We start from the raw sequence: 15912 nt of genomic DNA, 5'->3' as shown, positions 1-15912 counted from the left end.
ACACTGAACTTGTGCTTATTTCATAAAAGGCTGATTATCAGTACTACAGTGATAACATGGCTTACAATAAAACTGCTGCTGTTATGAGATCTACTCTGAGATGACAACAGAAATACTCAAAAACTGTCCCGTTCGAACATCTACTTAGCGTGCTTGAAATCTTCAAATACTTCTTGATGTGAACTCATTTTTATTCAATCGCTGACATGATTTCATAGACATTATAAACCTTTATGACAGAAGTGTAATTTAATTTCAACACAGAGGCTGATAATCAGGTAAGACTTCTCCCAGAGAAGCTGCAACACCCTCAGCACTTTACATATGATGTTACATCAGCCCACTTCTATCTTCCTCTGTTGGCCAAAAGATTGTCTGGAGGATGACATTTTCTTATGACAAACCACTTTCACTGTATCCAGCGCTGCTTATCTGCTCTTCCACTGTGGACACTGGATTTTGTAGCCCACCCTGTAGGCCTGCAGGTATACACGTGCCTGGTTTATCCTGAAAACACAACCACAATCTCACAACTGTGTGATATTGTACTCTAATCAAACTGGATTAACACAACCTTTAACATATGTTAAATAATTTGCACATCTTAAATTCAGTCATGCCTCGCTTCATTGCTTTATTGGAAACGCTTTAAAAATACTTTCATGGCATACTTAATCCAGTTAAGGTTGAAAGTAATTACATAAAGAATAGCTGACACTTAAGTTCTTGAAAGTTCATTTCTTTGACAGGAAATTAAACCATGTTGTGATTAGGAAAAACTGCAACTGCTGCCAGATACTTCATGAATTAGTGTTGGAGAATGCAGGAGGAAAAACAGCTAACCTGTATTTAGTACAAAGCTGAACTCCGAAGGGTCCACAGCGGTCAACGTAGCTTTCCCTAAATGCTTTCCTCACCCCTCGAGCCATACTCACTACTGTAGTGACCACTGGGCACGTCCTAGGACACAAACAAACACAAGACGTATTGCAGTAAGGTGCTGTACCTGAAAAACTTGAGAACAACAGATGACCTCACATTTGACCCTAGAACACTTTGGTACACAGGGAAGTTTATGGTGAAATCGTCACCTCTCCACCACTGTGCTTGACAGTATCAGGTGTTTGCTCTGATATACTGTGATTGTTATGTCAAAAGTGGTGCATTATCACCAAATATTTCCACTTTGAAATCGTCTGTCAAAAGGACATTGTTCCAAAAGTTTTCTGTTTTTTTCAGATGCAACTTTGCAAACCTAAGCCGTGCTGCCATGTACTTTTTGAAGAAACATAAACATAAAGAGGGTTACATTTCTCTCTATGTGAGAAATTCTTCTCATAAATTTTAAGGGCTTGAATAATCAGGCCCCATCTTATTTAAAGACCTTATAGTACCGTATCAACCCATTAAAGCTCGGAGAAATGCACAGACTGACCTCGGTATGAATTTCTATAACTCCTGGGAAGATTGTGGCAATGTGTTAACACATGCCTGAATGCTCCAGACAAGCAAACTGCCAAATCTTCAGCTCTTATAGAGTTGGTAATGCTTGCTGATTAACAGTTAATCAAATGCATTTGATTAACAGGACCAGGCTACTACTTTTTTTTTTTGATTTCTGTGTCCACAGAGTCCTGTGAAAACTTTCTTTTGCATATGATTTTAGTTTTGTCCTGTTGGTTTGTTGAGTTTATTATTGTTTAATTACTTCGAGGCACTGATTGATGTTTTAGGGCAAATTTGCAAACTAGTAAAACTCAAATTTTGGGATTTCAAATCCTCGATGAGATTTCGATTTTTTTGTAATGCTGAGTTTTTTATGGGGAGGTTTGTTTTTCCAAAAAGAATATTGATAATGTCGAATTATGAAATTTGCACCAGGTTCTGTTTGGACAAATTAGGTCCACTGAAAATAATTAATTTTAGGTAAGATTAATATTTTGTTTGTAAAGGAAAATAGGGAGGTTCGACCAACAATGTAAATCATCTTGTACCACTTTAAATGACAGAGTTTAACTGAAGCTAAACAACGCTTACAGTTTGGGGGAAATGTTAATCCGAGATATTTAATATTGCCTGTGTGAAGGTGATTTGGTGGCATCAAGGTTGTAGCACAGACAAGCTGGAAGAGGACCCCATAACACTGGAGGATCCTCGTGACAGCAAACAGACCCAAACCCCAGGGAGGACACTGGCCAGCACAACCAGGGCGCACCCCCAGCAGCACAGGATGACCCAGCCCCACGGGGCCCCCACCCGACCAAGTTAATGGCAAGGTTTGAGTATTGCCTCAGGTATTTTATTTATCATTATTTATTTTTTAAGTCCAGCACAGAATTAAAGTCACTTCCTATTGTATGATGAGTTCTGTGCTGGGTAGATTAAATGAGGAGTCATGTTTATTGGGGTCAATTAAATAAGCAATTGTGAGGGGAATGTTTTCAATATAAATGCTGATAAGTGCACATCTTCTTTCTGGGTCTTTCTGTGATTGTAGTGTTGTGAGAGAAATTAATTCTGTTATTAATCAAAATAGCAGCTTCTCTATCCGGTGTTACAATTAGCTGTGAATATGTGGGGAAACTGCAGTGACTTTAATGCTGTACTTTTTGTGTCTGAGTTTCTTGCAGTAGACACGCATCTGATCATGGATTTATTAACTCTCTGAAAAGCCTTCAGTTGATACAATACTCTGTAGCAAGAGTACTGACAGGGACTAGAAAGAGAAACCAAATTTCTCTCATATGGCTTCTCTTCATTGGCTTCCTGTTAAATCCAGAATTCAATTTAAAATCCTTCTCATAAAATACAAGGTCTTGAATAATCAGACCTTATCTTACCTAAAGACCTAATAGTACCATATCACCCCATTAGAGCACTTCACTCTGTGAGATCTGTTATGTATGGATGCTGTAGAAGTTATTGATACTCACAGTCTCTCACAGCGCAGGCCTGCAGTGCCCTCTGGACAGGTACAAGTGTTGTGAGGGCTGCATGTGCCTCCATGTTGACAGGGTGGCACACAGGGTGTAGTCACCGCTGCAGACACAGCACACAGCATGATCTTTTGTACACATACTGTATATGTACACATTATTCCACACTCATGGACTAACCTTGTTCACAGAGCTCTCCAGTGAAACCTTTGGTACAGCGGCACCGGTTGAGGCCCACACACACGCCACCATTTTTGCAAGGTTTCTGGCACACAACAGGCTCTGATCAAGACAGAAAAAAAGAATGCATAAATCCAAACACTTTAAGTCTTTTTATTAAACTTGGAGCATAGATTATTTAGAGTATTTGGACAGTTATAAATTACACAATGAGCAGAACATACATTAATCAACAACAGTGTAAGAACAAAAGGCTGGACGGTGTTTCCGCTTATAAGTATGGAGCAACTTATTCTGTGTTTTCTTGTAGGAATGAATATGTGACTATAGCCAAAGGGATGTAATTGTCACGGGAAGCGGACCGGAATCAGGCGCAGACTGAAAGTCACAAGTTAACAGTTCTTCATTCACACAAAAACACCAGGTGCAGAATATATACAGGTGGGGATAAGCCAGGGGTCCACGGGAAGGTTCGGGGAAGGGAAACAGGTCCTTCTCACTCGTACACCAAATCACTGCTCCACACGCTCAACTCGCTCTGCTCAAAATCCCGCACACACGCCACTCCAAACTGCCAACATCCACACTCAATGTTCCAAGGTTCGGGGTAACAGGGCAGGTCCGGAGAATCTATTTACAGGAAGACAAAAGTCACGAATAGGAAAACACACGAAGAAACTAGAACCCACAAAACCGGATTTTACACTAACGTGTCAAACTCAATAGCCCAGCGACGAGGAGCTCAGAGCCACAGCCTTAAGAAGTGGCCAGGGAACATGATGATGAATCACCGGTGCGTGATTAGAAGCAGGTGCGCAGAAGCTCTCAGTGAGCTCCACCCAGGCAGAGCGATGAGAGAGAGAGAGAGCAAAACCAAAACACATGTAGCCTTGCAGGGCCGGCCGGGTAGACACAGGGACCATGACAGTAATGACATTAATTCTCTTTCCACTTAAAAACACTGTAACTGATTGGAGAAATAAAAGCTCCAGATGAAAGTCTGGACATTAGAAACATGTTGATTATGAAGCTATGCACTGACAGACACCGTAGCATGTTATGATTGAAGGGCTTAGCTTTACACCACTGACACAGAAGAAAATGAAATGCCAGGTGACAAAACAGGATGGAACAATAAACAGTGCATATTTGTCGGTGTCTGGTTTCAAATATAAGAGAAAGAGTCCAGAAATATGTCACATGATTGCTTCTCTCCACCCATAAGCACATTAGAATGAAAAACATTATCTCATCTTATTTGGTCAACGACAACAACAACAACAGAGTAGTGCAACAATGGAAACAAACAGCAAGCAACGGGGAGAAGAAGAAACCACGGGAAACCATGCTGCATCCACTGGTGTCAACATCTAATTTCACATCCAATATCACACTAAAGCCTCCAGCTGCACAGAAGCAAATCAAACTCACTGCATAGAGTAAAGTAATCCGAAGACATGAGAAGCTTTATATTACTTTTTTTTTAAATAAACATAAGTGGTTGTTAAAATTACATCCATGATAATTTGTAACTTGTGTAAACATAGTTTAATCATATTTTAGTCCGAATATATTTTAATTATGCAGGAAAAGCTACACAGAGATACAGTAACAGAGAATGACTGATCTCACCTATCTGGCATCGAGCTCCTTGCCATCCTCCAACACATGTGCATTTGTTGACGTCCACACATCTTCCCCCATTTTGACAGGCAGGAGTGCAAAGGGCTACAAAACGCAAAATAATATAGTAACATGCAGTCTGTGCAGAAAAATGTGTTCATGCTTTTTTTGTTTTTCTGCCATACTATAGCCCATATTTTACCAGAAACAGTTTGGAGGCAGGTGGATGGGTAAATCTCAGTGGTGCCTACACAACTGGGATAACTCATTTATTGTATTATGTTACTCACGCAAGAGGCACTGGGGGCCAGTGTAGTCAGAGGGACACTGGCAGGTATCAGGTCCCACACAGCGACCACCGTTAGCACAAGGCAACTCACACACAGCTGAGAAAGGGGAAGAGACACGAAGAAAAGTCAAAGCTAACAATCAGATGTCAAATCCAGAAGAAAATGGCATTGTGACACACACGTCACCTGTGCACGTGCATTTATACATGCATGGATATATGTACGAGTGCCTCTTTGTCTTAGGTGAGTGCAGAACATCTTATAAAAGCATTTTCTGGGCAACACTACTGATGTAAACAGTGCTTCTCTAAACACTGTCCACTCTATTTATTTGATGTAGCACTTGTCCCTCTCTCTTCATAGTCATGCCTCACCCAAGTGGCAGTATTTAATGATCCCCAAAGGCAGTGTACCTGTGTGGCAGCCTGCTCCTGTCCAGCCACGAGGACACAAACACTCGTTCCAGCGCATACAGGTACCTCCATGAGCGCAGGGAGGGGAGCACATGGCTGAAACATGCAACAAAAAGGGCTATAATACTCCTCTTTGCATTAAAACCTTATACTAACCTCAAAGGACACCGAAAAGTGCACAAAAAAGAGACACAAATTAACCTTAATTTAATCTGCACAGTCTATATTCCTGTGAAAAAAACATTTTAATTATTTATATATTATGTGTAACGTTTATTGTACCTGAGCAGCCCACTCCAGGATAGCCTGGAGGACAGTCGCAAATGTTCGGGCCAACACACACTCCATAGTTCTGACAAGGGGGGTCGCACACAGCTGGAAAGGCAGAGAGGCTAATAAAGATAAGTGAAGGAATTGAAATAAATCTATTTTTAGATTTTTAAAAAGTCCTTAACACTACATAAGATGTATTATGTTTGACTCACGCTGGCACTTGGTGGGGTCATCTTTTCTAATTATATAGCCCTCCTTGCAGGTGCAGTTAAACCCACCAGGATGGTTCACACACAGCTGCTCGCAGCCTCCATTAGTGAAGTCCTCACACTCGTTCACATCTCATAACAGAAGACAGAAGGAGGGCAATTAAACATTAAACCTACGTGACAGTTGCTTAATTTATGGTTGGCTAAGTGACAAGGCATGCCCGCCTCTGTATTCATTCAAGGGAGTCATTAGTCCATAACAGACTATCAAACTATCAAATTTCCTTTTTTATGAATAGCTTCATGAAAAGAAATCACATGGTGAATGCAACGCAAATGAGAAGTCGATCTAATCTCTGAAAGCCTCTCTGGATCTTTAGCCTTTTTTAAAAAAAATCAATCTTAAAGACTACAACAATAAATTGCTGTCTGGATAATCTACAGTCATCAGCCACTTTTGCTAGTACTGGGTTTTGCCTTAATTCTTCAAAGCACAGATTCAACAAGGTGCTGAAAACATTCCTCAGAGATTTTGGGTTTCAACTGGCATGACTGCATTGCACAGTTGCTGAAGAATTGTCCGCTGCACATCTTTGATGTGAAGGGCCTATTCCACGACATCCCAAAGGTGCTCTATTCACTATGATTATGTATCATGACATAATCTGAGCTTTCTCACATAGTGCATCATCCTATCAGAAGCAGCCATCGGAAAATGGTAAGCCTGTAGTCAGAACGGGATGGACATGGTCAAAAATACTCAGGTATACAAAACAATGCTCAGCTTATACTAAGGGGTCCAAAATGTGCCAAGGAAACATCTTCTACACCACTGCACCATCACCAGCCTGAATTACCGATACAAGGATGGATCCATTGCTTTCCTCTTGTTTATGCTAAATTACTCACAGCAGAAATCAAGATTTATCAGATGGGTGGTCTGTGGAAATTCTAGCTTCAGTTTCCTGTTGTTAGCTGACAGGAGTGGCAGAGTGATCCTCTGCTGTCGTAGCCCATCTGCTTCAAGGTTACACGTTGTTTGTTCAAAGATGCTCGTCTGCATACTTTGGTTGTAACAAGCGGTTATTTGAGTTACTGGTGTCTTTCAATTAGTTTAAAGCCGTCTGGCCATTCTCCTCTGACCTTTGTTATCAACATGGCATTTTTACTGCCAAGAGAACTGTCACCCTCTTTCTCTTTTTCAGACCATTCTCTGCAAACCCCAGAGATGGATGTGCTTAAGAAACCCTCAGACCAGTCTGTCTAGCACCAACAACCATGCCATGTTCAAAGTAATTTAAATCACCTTTCATCCTCATTCTGATGCTCAGTTTGAACTTTAGCAGGTTGTCTTGACCACGTCTGCATCCGTGGATGTAAAAAATGTCTTATACAGCCTTTGATCTACATGCCTAGAAGCACTTAGATATTTGCATTAATGGGCAGTTAAACAGGTGTACCCAATAAAGTGGCTGGTGAGTGTATTTCTGCTGGATTCAAGAGATGGTGAAGTCATTTTAATTATTGTTTTGATATTAAGTGTTATATGAAAAAGTCTATCAGGGCTTATGTCTGTGAAGGTTCTCAGTCATCCAGGTCATCATAGTCTAAGGAGCTTGGAAAGAAAAGCGTCTGGACTTCTTGAAGACACACACGGACCAGTACCTCCTCTTTGACTCCCATCACCCTCTGGAACACAAACTTGGAGTAATTAGGACCCTACACCACCGGGCAGAACATGTTCCCTCTAAGCCTGAGGGAAAAAAGAAGGAACACACACATGTAAAGGAAGCACTTAAAACATGTGGTTATCCTAATTGGGCGTTTATAAAGTCAGCAAAGATGCACAGAAAAGAAGATCAGACACCAGCGAAGGAGGATAAGAAAGACAGACGCAACAACGTTGTCATCCCCTATGTAGCCGGTGTATCAGAGAAACTCAGGAGAGTTTTCTCCAAGCACGACATCCCAGTGTACTTCAGACCCAGCAACACACTCAGACACAAACTGGTTCACCCGAAAGACAAAACTCCAAAACACAGACTTAACAACGTGGTGTATGCTGTACAGTGCAGCGAGGAATGCCCAGACCTCTACATTGGAGAGACCAAACAGCCACTTCACAAGCGCATGGCACAACACAGAAGAGCCACCTCCACAGGACAAGACTCAGCAGTCCATCTGCATCTAAAGGTCAAAGGTCACTCTTTGAGGATGCCAATGTTCACATTTTGGACAGAGAGGACAGATGGTTTGAAAGAGGAGTGAAAGAGGCCATCTATGTCCACTGTGAGCGACCATCTTTGAACAGAGGCGGTGGTTTACGACACCAACTGTCTGCCATCTATAATCCAGTTTTGAGATCCTTCCCAGACGCCTTAACGCCCACTCACATCCTGGGCCATCTGACCTCAGGAAATCACATGATAGGGTGGGGTTAGGTTTCACAATGAGCTCACCCGAAACCCTGGCTGATTGTGACCCACACCCGCTTTCACACCTTGGCTCATGTGATTAGGTAGAGGATCATCAGGGTGTCCATTTGTCCCTCTTTGGGGGGATACTCCCACGGGGTTTAAATATGGGACTCTCCACCATGTGACCTTAGAACTGAAGAAGCTTCTTGGATGAGAGGTGAAACGTCTTCAAGCAACTTAAAGAAGTCCAGACACTTTTCTTTCCAAGCTCCTTAGACTATCAGGGCTTGTTGCACTGATACGATCTCATAACTATGGAAGCCCGTTTCCGCCACAAAAAAAAAAAGTATCCATAACTCGAAATTTTGAGTTATCTTTCTCAAAATTTCGACTAATAAGCTCAAAATTTTGAAAAAAGTAACTTGAAATTCTAATCTATGTGAATGACATAATTTTCTTGTTACCCGGAAGGATATGGCGCAGAGGAATGTGCACGCAAAACCAGATCGCAACAAATTGGTGCTTTCGAGAGTACGTTTGCTGATAGTAACGCCATGTGATTCAGCTAATAACACAAGGATTTCATAATTTGTGAAGCCACGCTGAAAATACTCAGCAATTTGTGCATTCATGACTGGCTGTAATACTGGTAGCTTAGCTGTAGCATTTGAAGCTGAGGGCTTCAGCTTCCGGATAACAAAGAAATGACGTCTTTCACGTAGATTACTGATTGGCAGCGCTAACTCGAAATTTCAAGTTACTTTTCTCAAAATTTTGAGTTAAAAGTCAAATTTTGAGTTAAAAGTCAAAATTTCAAGTTACTTTTCTTGAAATTTCAAGAAAAGAAGTCGAAATTTTGAGAAAGATAAGTTGAAGTTTCGAGTTATGGATACTTTTTTTTTTGGTGGCGGAAACAGGCTTCCATACATAACAGTAGCTTTGCCATCAAACAAAGAAGACCAAGACATACAGAAATATTAAATATTCTGCTTAATTTACAGAGCGAAACTAGAGTAAACAAAAAGTAATGTAGCAATAAAGTGCTGGTAGTGAACATGAACTCTCACCCACACAGCTCCTCGCGTCTCTGTCCAGTTGCCAGCCAGCTTGACAGCTGCACTGAACATGGCCCTCAGCCCTTACAGTGCACATATGGTCACAACCACCATTTCTCAGCTTACAGGATGTAGCATCTTTTTGGGTAAAAAAAAAATAAAATAATTTTTAGCTTGGTACACGGAAATACTGAACACTAAAGAAGACTCATAAAATGAGTGAACTCGCTATTTCAGCTTTTAAATTGTGAAATTTGGTGTTATGCTTCTTCTTTTTGATAGAAGAAGCAATGTTTCCAGGTTTTGGCCTGCTGATCAGAAGGAAAAAACATATTTAGCTGTGTCATGTCACACTGAAAGATTTGATCTTGATGAAAAATCTGTGATAAAACCCCAGGACAGGAGTTCTTAATAAGACTTTTTTATTCAGATTTGAAAGAAGTGCCTACCTTCTGTTTTTTTTTTTTAATAATTATATATTTTTGTACACAAAAGACTGTAATGTCAACTCTGTAATCAAACTTACTCCTGCAGTTTAGGTTGTCTATGTCTAACAGCAGAGGAGGGGGGCAGTGGCAAATATGTCCCCCTGGAGAATTAGTGCAGGTGTGGGAACAGCCGCCATTCTGGAGTTTACATTCATCGATGTCTATGTATACAAACCCACACACAGAAACACACAGATCATAAACATCATGTTTGGACATCTCTCTCTTATGCATGCAACAGATTCCTCACAGTCTGGTTTTCTCATCTCACTAATTCTCCAAAATGTGCCCTCAGGACAACTACTTCCAGAATGTCTGCACAGAAAATATGCACAAAAAACCCCAGAATCACATGCACCAAAATAATTAGCAAGAGATAAGACATATTCATGGCAGATTACTACTGATGCTTGGCATGTTTAAATGACTGAAAATGATTGGGTAAACAGCAGTGAGTGTTTAAGAGGGACTGACCCACGCAGGTGTGGCCATCAATGTGCAGCTGGTAGCCGGGTCTGCAGGAGCAGTGGAAAGAGCCCTGAGTATTGATGCAAATGTGCTCGCAAGTCCCATTTAGTCCCACACACTCATCCACATCTGGAGAGATCAGCAACATTTAGATTACTCTTGTGCCATGGCAAAACATGAAATACATTCAGCACAAGGACTCATTTAGACTTGAAATAAACATTTGCAATTCTATTAGCACAAAATTGCACAAACCTGGAATACCAGCTAAGTGCAGAGTGACTGAATGGAGAGAGCAACGATGGCTATGTCTTTTGAGAATGATGCAGAAGCCCACAGAGATGATCTCTGCTGCCCTCTGTTGACTAGCTGCACTATGACTTGACCTTAGAACCTCGTCTCTATTTCAATGCAAATTTGGGATTATTAGAAGGAAGAAATACAGCGACTGTGTTTAGGTTTCAATTTAACTGGTTACTGTGTGTAATTAATTAAAATGAAGAGGACAGTTACATTTTAACTACTGTACTGCCCATCTGATTGGCTGGTATGGTGGGTGGTGCAGTGCATTTTAGACTGCAGTTTGTTTTACTTCACTCATCAATAATAAAGGCCGTTTAAAGGTCTCACAGCCATGCAATGTGAGATTTTAGCAATTTTAAACATTTACTGCAAGCAAAACTATGATGCAAGGATCTAATAAAAATGTGTATGACATCAGATTTGACGTATACAGACTGTACAATAATGATAATAATAATAATAATAATAATAATAATAATAATAATAATAATAATAATAACAGAGGTCTTGATCCATAGCTGTAGTTCCTTATCTATTTATTTTCATGCTTCTGCTGTCATTCCCGTTTGTTCACCGTTTGGACGGTGTTATTGAATGAGCCAGAGGTCATCCTAAATTTCTGAATTTTGTCCTGGACTACATTTGGTCACAATAACATTAAAATAAACTCCTCTGACAGTAGCAAAGCCCACATTTTAGAGTTAATGCAAACAATATACCCAATACTTGGATTATATGGAGCTTTAGAGAATAAGCAGAGGGGAACAGGTAGACACAATCATGTGACAAATAAAATTTTCACATGACTCTATGCAGTCAAATGAAAAAGTAAGCAAACCCCATTATTCAGCAGCTTGTAGAACCACTGTTAGCAGCAATAACTTGATTTCAGCACCTCGATTCTCTCCTTTTCTCTCCATTGTTGTAGGTTTGCTGTTCTGCTTGGAATCATTGCCCTGTTTCATGACCTAATTTGGGCCAAGCTTTAGCTGTGAGGTTGACTCGATGACTGAAAGGTGCCCAGGTCCTGCGGCTGCAAAACAAGCCTAAATCATCAACTCACGTATACCAACTGTCAAGCACCATCCACCATGGTGCTTGACAGTTTGTATTAGCCATTTGCACACATGCTGTGTTTGATTTTTACCAAATGTGGCACTGTGCATTACGGAGTAACATCTCAGGAACTGGCTAGTATTTACATTAAGGGTGTGCTTACTTTTTCAGTAGATCCACAAAATAAAAGTTGTACAACTGTTAACCCACAGCAAGAATTAAGAAGCCTATTTTCTAAAATGTCAAACTACTTTTTTTTTTTTTAAAGGAACATAAGAAAAGTCATGCTCACTCATGCCTACTTTAATAACATCCTACTACAGCCTGCCTTTTACCTGTGCAGCTGTGTCCGTCCGGGTCCAGCTGGTAACCCGAGGCACACTGGCAGCTGTAGCTTCCTGGCTCATTGGTGCAGTTGTGTTCACAGTGACCATTGTTCACAATGCACTCATCAATGTCTGTAAACAAACACATGTAATGCTCGTACAGAGAAAGTAATGCTTGCATGAAACAAGTGGGTAACAACAAACACACACACGCACGCACACGCACCCCTTACCCACCAAAACAAGAGTGTCCATCGCCGTTGAAGCCCTGGTAACACTGACAGAAATACGACCCGATGATGTTACCGCACCGAGCGTTGGCGTCACACGTGTGACCACCAGATACACACTCATTCTCATCTGAAGACAGACAGAGCGCCAGTTCATTTCTATTCAGTGAAGCTTATACTACCACTTGGGATAATTTTAATGGAAGGGATAACAGCGAGCATTAAAACACGCGCACACAAGGAAGCTGACCCCGTCCACAGGAAACAGAGTTTTCCACGGAGGGACGTCAGCGCTAATTGCTTACCTTCACAGTGTGTGCCGTTTCCCCGGTAACCCGGTCGACAAACACACTTGTAGCTCCCAAGCGTGTTCTCACATACGCTCCGACCATCACACACCACGGGACTCTCTATACATTCATCCACATCTGGGACAGAGACAAAAGGACAGAATAATTTAGTGACATATGGATACAACATATGACTTCTTCTTCTATGCATTGTTGACACAATTTGCAATTAAAAATTATATCATCTAGAGAAAAGGAAATTTAATTCCTGCAAAGCACTCCCTTAATTTACTGGCAAGCAATAAAGGTACGAAGTCATTTTCATGTCAACAACCTCGTTTTAAATAACTGTCACTGAACCACTTTGGGAAGCTGTGGTAATAGATTTTTTTTTCTTTTTCTTCTTTTAATTCCCCTTTAGTCCATTTAACATTGTTACTTTCTGACAGTAGTGGTAAAATCATAGTACATAATCAAACACAGCGCAGATGTTACTATGAAAATTTAAGCCATGAAAAGCAGGCACAGAAAGCACATCGTGCCTTGGCACACAGAGTAGCCTGGGCACACAGGATGTGCTGGAGGACCAGGGGCGCAAAGAAGTCGAAAAGAAAGTGAACAGACTTCTTCTTTTCTTTTTTTCTTTTACAGAACAAAAGAGGAAATCAGCCCTTAACGTAAGGGTGAAAGAGGGACAGGAGCATATATAAGCAGGCAAAGCAGCAGATTGAAGCTGTATCTTGCTGCAAAGCATTTCTTTCTGTCAGACAAAATTCTTACTTTGCAGAAACTCAAATGAAGTATGTTAAAAATTCAAAACACCAGAACAAATCTGGACATCAGCCTTTTTCAGTCGTGGTGATGTTTAATGATTTACCGACACAGGCAGGAGTCTCTGCTCTGAAGCCCAGCTGGCACTGGCATGAAAAGCTGCCAGGAGTGTTAACGCACACATTTCCCAGCTCGCGGCGACACAGCTCCTCAAAGCCGCACTCATCCACATCTACAGAGGAGTAACACCAATAAATTGTAAGATAAATGGCTAAGTTTAACAGATGCAAACATTTAAGTCATCCCGGGTTATGATGTAGCGTGTCAGCCTGTATTTTATGCTGATATACGTTTGGATGTACATGCATATTTTATCAAAACGCACACCAGACTTCAACATTAACCTCACCTACACAGCCTCGCCCATTTGTAGCCATTACATATCCCTCAGGGCACGAACAGGTGAAGGAGCCAGGTGTGTTTTTGCACTCAGCCTCGCCTTGACAGGCTTGCAGGCCTGTCACAGCGGCCAAAGCGCACTCGTCAACATCTGCAAGACCCATAAGAAACACGTAAATTATGATCATACTAAAGAGGCGCTGTGAAAAATTTCTGAAAACCTGCATCGGACATTTCTTTTTTCCCCACAAACACACACACAAATAGATAGACACACACACAGAGGTTGACGAACCCTGGCACCCCTCAGAACCCATCAGGTAACCACGGAGACAGCTACACGAGTAAGAGCCGGGGTTATTAATGCAGCTGGCATGGAGGCCACATGGTCCTGGTCTCTCTCCTTCGCACTCATCAACATCTGTCCAACAGAGATAATACGCTTAATCTAACTCAGACACCTGCAGTTTTACACGGTGCTGTCAAGCTGACAAAAATATATGAATAATATATAACACAGCACTGAAATATTAAATGCTAAAGTTTTGTAAATAAATTATACTGCAGTTAGATCAACTGGTAGCTTGTTTCTCGTCACTCACTCTTACTTCTGAAAATTTGCGCAGTACAGTTAAAAGTTTAAACACAACCGTGACACAGATTAATATTTTCCAAGAGAGGCTAAATGAGCCTGCGTGCAATTTTGTTCACTGGGCTCATGTAACGTAGCGTACCTTCATGTTGTGTTGCATTGCTGTAAATGTTAAAAACTCAAAGGTGAGCTCACATGGTTTTCTTCAAACTTAATGGAGCATTTTTATTTTTTTTGTGATTTTCCAATTCTACAAAAAGCACTTTCCCAGTTTTGATCACTTCTCACCTTTACACTCGGCTGCTCCTTCCAAGGTGAAGCCCTTGGGGCAAGTACAGTTGTCACCATCCTTTACCATGATGGATGGACAGATGCAGACATTGCTGCTCTCATGCATCAGCTGGTTTCCTGGACACTGTGGAGCAAGGCTAGAGTTTGGGGAAGTTGTGGTAGTCAAAGGAGCTGCTAATGCAAAGAAAAAGAGGGAGCTGCTGAAAGGAAGGTGCAAAATGCTGAAATGTAAGACACAGCACAACAAAAGAGAGAAAAAATAAACACAACAAAAGTCAAAATGACCAAAAAACCCCAAAAAACTCACAGGTTGTAGGTGCGTGGCTTGGTGTTGGTTCACTGACATTTCTGAGTGCACTCTCGTTCACGTGGGTCTGCAGCAGGAAAAGGCAACAAACTGAGATTTATTTAGTCTGATGCTGTCAGACTAACATACATGTAAGAAGCTTTCCTAAACCACTCGCCTGGCTCTTAGTGAACACTGTGTGTTTCACTAACTTGTTGTCATTTTCCTCAGGGCTGCTCAGAGGTTCAGCCATGGGCATCAGCAGCAGGCCTGCTGACAGGAGAGTCCAGAGGTGAGCCATCACCTGAATCTGTGTGGAGAGGAAGAGGAGAAGATGAGGTTACTCAGCCATCAACAAACCAGAGTTTAAAAATAGATAAAATGACACAGAGCATTTCATAGTTACTGTAAAGGTGCTCACCTACTGAAAACACAGAGGCACACAGACACACAGTGCGTGTCCGGGCAGGCAAAACAACAGCACGAGGGGGGAAAAGAGCACTCTGTTATTAAGTTAACCCCCAAGGCTGTCTGCACTGAACAAAAGAGACTTACATCAACTGCAGTTTCACCTATAGATCACACTGAAATGTGTCTAATATAACTGAGAAGATAAGTTTTGGCAGCATCTGTATTATCACGAAACTCTTTGCGAGAACAGCTAATAGAAGGCGAAAAAAACAAACTACGCATCTTTTGCGTAGAAGTCGCATAAATCGACGTACCTGGGTTTAGATTTACTCTCAAGTAGAGGGCTCGGGAACACTGAGATTTCCAGATGCCACAAAGCGATCCGGTTCGACAGTGTATCTTCTCCAGAGACGAGGTGCTCATGCAGACGCACGCAGCTCTGTCAAGAATAGGGGGGCTGTACGATCCTGCAGTGACTCCACATCCTGTCCCGGAGCTCTGCACTTCCCATTCCACAAATCCCAAATCACCGCAAACAGGCAGCAAAAGGCTGGCCTGGAGGCTGTGTCTAGGTGGCCCTGCTTTAAACCCTGGCGTGGATGTCA

At 41.5% G+C, this 15912-nt stretch overlaps 1 protein-coding gene across 2 annotated transcripts; it reads right to left on the bottom strand.

The window, feature by feature from the left end:
• Nucleotides 1–205: 205 nt before the first annotated feature.
• si:ch211-221n20.8 (uncharacterized protein LOC100034409 homolog) lies at nucleotides 206–15810 on the bottom strand. Of its 2 annotated transcripts, none has more exons than XM_063467079.1 (22): nucleotides 15622–15810; nucleotides 15075–15206; nucleotides 14918–14984; nucleotides 14608–14784; nucleotides 14023–14148; nucleotides 13738–13878; nucleotides 13435–13560; nucleotides 12573–12695; nucleotides 12275–12397; nucleotides 12047–12169; nucleotides 10359–10481; nucleotides 9923–10045; nucleotides 9409–9534; nucleotides 5928–6056; nucleotides 5725–5817; nucleotides 5443–5538; nucleotides 5030–5125; nucleotides 4749–4844; nucleotides 3117–3218; nucleotides 2934–3039; nucleotides 844–960; nucleotides 206–507 (listed from the first exon to the last, which is right to left on the bottom strand). In XM_063467079.1, the coding sequence occupies exons 2-22, from the start codon at nucleotides 15195–15197 to the stop codon at nucleotides 429–431; spliced, it is 2415 nt and encodes an 804-aa protein (XP_063323149.1). In that variant the 5' UTR covers nucleotides 15198–15206; nucleotides 15622–15810; the 3' UTR covers nucleotides 206–428. The 2 variants fall into 2 exon arrangements, with proteins under 2 accessions (XP_063323149.1, XP_063323150.1); XM_063467080.1 differs by having other exon boundaries at nucleotides 14608–14781.
• Between the last annotated feature and the right edge of the window lie 102 nt (nucleotides 15811–15912).

The sequence above is a fragment of the Pelmatolapia mariae genome, linkage group LG23 (assembly GCF_036321145.2).
Source record: "Pelmatolapia mariae isolate MD_Pm_ZW linkage group LG23, Pm_UMD_F_2, whole genome shotgun sequence".
In the NCBI taxonomy this organism is placed as follows: domain Eukaryota; kingdom Metazoa; phylum Chordata; class Actinopteri; order Cichliformes; family Cichlidae; genus Pelmatolapia; species Pelmatolapia mariae.
This window is presented reverse-complemented; position numbering and strand designations above follow the sequence as displayed.

Coding starts and splice junctions, on each gene's coding strand:
- si:ch211-221n20.8 (XM_063467079.1), bottom strand. CDS start 15,197: ATGGCTCACCTCTGGACTCTCCTGTCAGCAGGCCTGCTGCTGATGCCC. Junction 10,046..10,358: donor TGATGGCCACACCTGCGTGG/GTCAGTCCCTCT, acceptor TTGTATACATAG/ACATCGATGAATGTAAACTC. Junction 9,535..9,922: donor AGACAACCTAAACTGCAGGA/GTAAGTTTGATT, acceptor TTACCCAAAAAG/ATGCTACATCCTGTAAGCTG.